General features: G+C 42.2%; 1 protein-coding gene across 1 annotated transcript in view; it reads right to left on the bottom strand.

The window, feature by feature from the left end:
* Nucleotides 1-5,645, bottom strand: part of TBC1D4 (TBC1 domain family member 4) — a 60,664-nt gene that overhangs the window by 10,638 nt on the left and 44,381 nt on the right. The window contains exon 10 of the mRNA XM_045287072.1: nt 3,521-3,680. Coding sequence (XP_045143007.1) covers nt 3,521-3,680 — 160 coding nt within the window. The remainder of the gene's footprint in view (nt 1-3,520; nt 3,681-5,645) is intronic.

The raw sequence follows: 5,645 nt of genomic DNA, 5'->3' as shown, positions 1-5,645 counted from the left end.
AATTCAAATACGATGAAGATGAAAGTATCAGAGCTAAAATTATGAACACCCAATTTGTAGAAGGCTATGGAAGAGAGTGGGAGCCAAAAACCCATCTACAGAATATCTAGTCAGACAGAGCTGCTAGCAGACCTACTCTAGCCAAAGGCAAAAGTCCCGAACAGACTGACTATAAGGCAGAGACCATTGTAATCTTGATTCTACTGGACTGAACTCGATACTTGGCCAGTTGACCTCCCTATAGACATGACCTGAATTTGACCTGGGTGCAAGTATCTCTTACATGTTCTGTGACAGAAATTTCTTCCCTGGCTTCTGCAATGTTGATGGGGTCTTCTCCCTCTCATGCATCATTTGTATTTTTGCTCTTATACTAAGATGTTCTTTTCCTTACCACCTTAGTGCGATTTGTCTTGTTGGGTTCCCATCTGTGAAGCACAGGAGGAGTTGGATGTATAATGATCACAACTGATACAAGGTGATATAGGGAATGCAGGAGTGGGAAATGGGTGTATGGAGGGAAAGGGAATTTACAGAATAAATAAAGAAGGCAGGAGGGGCGAGAGAGCACTAGAACTGATAGGAACTGCACAACTCATTTTGAAGGCAATTTAATCATGGAGGCGGGGGAATGCTCTAAGATAGATGTGGTGCTGATTGTACAATTCCCCTAGATACAATTGAACTATTCAATTGTATTACATGTAAATTGTGTGCCAATAAAACTGCTGGGGAAAAAAAGTTACAGTCTTGGAAACTCACAGGGGCAATTGTATCCTGTCCTACAGGGTCACTATGAGTCGGAATCAACTCAATGGCTGAGAGTTTTCAGTTTGGTCTATGTATGCACATATATAGACTCATAGAAGAGTATGAGAAATTAAAGAAATGAATCACATATATTCAATTAACGAAGGATTGGGAGTACATTTAATTCACTGCAGCTTGGTTTCATTCTTTTGCTGTAGTGTTTGTAGATTTTGTTACTGTTAATGCAGTGTTTGTTCAGCGTTTTAATTGAGAGGCCCCGATAAGAAAGTCACTGACTGTGTATCCAAACTCAACACCAAACTCACGGCCATGGATTCAATTCCAGCTCAGGGTGACCCTGTGAGACAGTAGAACCACCTCTGTCGGTTCCCAAAGCTGTGAGTCTTTACAGGGGCAGACAGCCACATCTTTCTCCAGAAGAACAGCTAGTGGTTTTGAACTGCTGCCCTTGTGGTTAGCATCCCACTCACAACTCACTAGATCACCAGGTCTCCTCATTCTATATCATAATCCAGGGAGAGAAAAAAAAAAAAAAAAATATATATATATATATATATATATATATATTCTCAAGTCTGAAGTTTCACTAAGCAATATTTCTTCTTATAACATTCTGCCATATGTTCACTCTATTCTGCACTATTTCATCGTTTAAAATACTGGCAAAGCTTTACAATTCACTTAATCTAACATATGAGGTGGTAGCCACTAACCCCCAATGTAGTATGCACTTTTTCCCACTAGGTATTGAGCAACTCGCTCTGAATTAATGCATCCAGCGGCATCACCTGGGAAAGTTCTCTCTGGTCACAGTGAACTTTTTTCATACAAGCAGTTTCCCTCAAACCTTGTTTTTTGTGATGGTCAATTTCAGAGAGAAGCATGCAGCTGTGAAATTTTGTTTCCTGCACTGGAAAAATGCCACAGAAACTGTTGTGATGGTGAACACAGCTTAAAAGGACAACGCTTGGGAAAGACTCAAGTGTATGAGTGATTTTCTCATTTCACAAAAGATGAAATGTCAATTGATGACAAATCTCATTGTGGACATCCGTCAACTTCCCAAATGGATGAAAATGTTGACTCATAGTGCATTTGGAGTTTGTTTCACCAGGTCAGACTGTTAATCAAGCTTTCTATTTAAAGGTTTTGAAAAGATTGCCTAACAGTGTGTGACAAAAAAGGCCTGATTTGTGGCAGATGGGGGACGGGTTGTGCCACCATGACAATATACCTGCTCACGCAGCCATCTCAGTGCGCCAGTTTTTGGCAAAAAACAGTATGCCTCTTTTGTCCCACGCATGTGACTCATCTGACCTCGCCCCAGACAACTTCTTTTTGTTTCCACAAATGAAGAGGGCCATGAAAGGATAGCAATTTGACGACATTGAAGAGGTGAAGAAAAAAAGAGGGAGATGCTGTCAGGCATCCAAACAGATAAGTTTAAAAAATGTTTCCAAGAATGACATCGCAGATTTGACAAATGTCTTCAGTGTAATGGAGAGTACTTTGAAGGTGATAAGGTTGTTTTGTTTTTTTTACGGGCAACAAATGTACAAATGTGTTTGACATACAATGGATGGATGGATGGATTGTGATAAGAGTTGTATGAGCCCCCAATAAAGTGATTTAAAACAACAACAACACAAAAAATTTAAATACACAGCTTTGAAAAGAAAATTCCATTTTGTGGGGGGGACAGGTACCCATTTGTACAAGCTCGTACACAGCAATATTTGTCAGTGAAGCACAAGACTGAACACATTTTGTTCCACTGTACGCAGCGTGGTTGTAGGATAGAATCAACTCGACAGCACCTGGCAGGAACACAGTTGTTGAATACCGGCTTCTTTGACAAAGGCGACCAGACAGATGAGCTGAACACAGAGATTGTGGGCACTGTTTCTGAGACTCGCGTTTCTAAGCAACATCGTTAGGACAGACTGCACTAGTGAATAGCTCGGTGGTTTCTTGGTTGTTTGTTCTGCTTCTATAACCTTGGCTAAAGACTCATGAACAGATCTAGAGGCCCTCCAGAAGAGGCTAGACCACGCCATATGCTCTTTCTATTCCTACTGTCTAACGCTGTCATGGAGCCCATCATGACTCAGCAGCTTGCAACCCATCCGGTACCCAGTGGGCCCCCAACTGTACTTGGTGATTTCCCTTGATGATTTCCCTTGGTGATTTCCCTTAGGTCTTAGAGATTGGTGAGCACCATTTTATAAGGACAAAAGGTGAATCATTTGAAAGTTAAAATGGGAATCAAAGCTACCTTGAAAGCAACAATCAGATGAAGAGATGCCATTACAAAGATCCAGTTGAAGAACATATTTCTCTTGAGATCCAAGTTGAAGAAGAAAACAAGGAAGGAAAGAAGAAATAGAAGTAGGAAAGCTGTATATAAACATCTGGAAAATTATAAAGAAATCCTTATTTCAGATTTTTTTTTCCACCAAAGTATCATCTGATTTTTAAACATATTGAAAATAAAAGTTCCATCGCAGCTTACTCAATACAGGGGCCCAGTGCTTCCTTTTGTCTTTCCCATTTGAATTCAATTTTATTTAAGACCAACATGATTCCAAATTACTATCAGCAAGAACAGAGCCAGACACAGTTCTTAAATTCCACCGACAACTTCCTCATCTGCAACACGTGATAAGCCAACCAGGGAACCATCTGGCTTAAAAGCATATAGTCCTGAGAACAAATAACATTGCCCCGCTTGATCACAGGCATCTCTTACCAAAAACTCTGGCTACAAATCCCAGTGGGAACTGGGAGGCGAACAAGGTGAGGAACCAGGGGGCCGCATACAGGCTGGGGCTGATCTCATTTTCCTCCAGGTGGTTGTAGAGGTCACGGTGGTAGTCGTGGAGCAGCCTGGACAGCTGGTACATTTGGATCTAAAGTTCATCGGGGAAGAAAAAGGACACATTATGCCTTTATCTGAGTGCACAGACTGACTGGTGTTATTACTCCTCGCCTTTAACAACAGATTCACACAACTAGTCAACACTATTATTACATTTTATCTTTGTGTAAAAGTTGACATTCGAGGCCCACTTAGCTGAACTCATGCAGCAAAGCCCTCTGTAAGCCCACCTAAGAGAACTTCTCTATCGTGTGGGTTTACCGTGCTTGTTACGTAATTTCACATCAACTTCATAAATAGAGTGTAGCAGTGGAATCCAGCCTGTCAATCAGATCACAGACTGATTGTGCCTCCTTGTCGGCATGGTCTTCTCATAAGGAGGGTCTTAGGAACCTCTCCTCTTTCTCTCTCCTGCATTCACCTTCTTTAAATCACTCTAAGACCTGTGCAAGCCCTGTGAAGAACTGTGCCATTGGATCCACACAACCTTACACCCACTGGCCTACAATCCTCCTGCAATCATTGCATGTGGTTGTGTGAGTCTGAAGAGGGATTTATGGACTGCTATCAGACTTAGGGACTTGAGTTGAACTATGCCGTGATAGCTCCTGATATATAAAGCATCTTGATATAAAGAGCTTTCTTATACATAGATGAGTGTTCCTGGATTTGTTTCTCTAGTCAACCCAGCCTAATACAGTATCTCAACTCAAGTTACTGCCAATGAGTCAGTTCTGACTTATAGTTGGACCCTATAGGATGGACAATACCTCCCCTTTGTGGGTTTCTGAGACTGTAAATCTTGACTGGTGCAGGAAGCCTCCTCTTTGTCCTTTGGAGGAGCTGGTGATTTTGAACTGTTGACCTTGTGGTTGGCAGATCAAATCATACACCACAGTGCCACCAGGGCTCTAGAATCACAGCTGGGTATGAAAATGGTATCGTTCCTGTGATAGGAAGGCATTGACTTTGGAATTTAATTAGACCTACCTCCACTGGCTCAGGACTCTCACCTAGGGGCCATTCAAACCTCAGACCAATTCCAGAAAAGCATCCATTCTTAAAAGTCTGCCATGTTCACTTCAGAAGGAAAGAGCATTCCTCTTGTCGAGGCCAGTCTGGTTAGAAGACAGCTCTGACAGACCCATCAGACGATATGTCCTATTGCAATGCAGGGCTTACAATGTTATGGGGTCAAAAGCTTCAGATGTCATTCCTAGTTTCTAAGGTATACCAGCAAGGTAATGTTTTCATGAGAAAGGGGATTAGAGCAAAATAGCCTGTCTTCCTCTGAATGTTCTAGGAATTAGAAATTATTTATTTTGGCTATGGAGTTGAACGCTCCTGGGAGCAACAGTCAAGAGATTAAAAGATGTATTGTTGCACAGATCTTTTTAGAGTGAAAAGCACAGATGTTACTTTGAGATCTAAGGTGCTCCTGACCCAAGTGCTGGTATTTTCCATTGCCTCATATGCACGTGAAATTTGGACACTGAATACATAGCACCAAAGAAGAATCAATGCATTTGAATTTTGGTGCTGGAGAAAAATACTGAAAGCACCACGGATTGCCAAAAGAACAAACGGATCTGTCTTGGAAGAAGTACCAAGTGTTCCTTAGAGGCAAGAATGGCAAGGCTTCGTCTTACAGACTTTGGACATGTTGTCGGGAGAGATCAGTCCTTGGAGAAGGGCCTCATGCTTGGTGGAATAGAGAGGTATTGAGAAAGAGGAAGGCCCTCAATGAGATGGATCGGCACAGTGACTACAACCATGGGCTCAAGCATGGGAACGATAGTGAGGATGGTGCAGGGCCAGGCAGCGTTCTATTCTGTTGTGCATAGGATGGCTGTGGGTCAGAACCAACTCATGGGCACCTAACAAAAATAACATGGAGCTGGCTGAGAGGAGCCTTGGTGGTGTAGTGGCTATTCATTGGACTGCTAATCACAAGGTCGGCGGTTTGAAATCACTAGCTGCTCTGCAGGAGAAAAGT

This window comes from Echinops telfairi, unplaced genomic scaffold (genome assembly GCF_000313985.2).
Source record: "Echinops telfairi isolate 266 unplaced genomic scaffold, ASM31398v2 ScPeMD7_11;HRSCAF=52, whole genome shotgun sequence".
Lineage (NCBI taxonomy): Eukaryota > Metazoa > Chordata > Mammalia > Afrosoricida > Tenrecidae > Echinops > Echinops telfairi.
The sequence above is the reverse complement of the archived record's forward strand: the minus strand, read 5'-3'. Positions and strand labels throughout refer to the sequence as shown.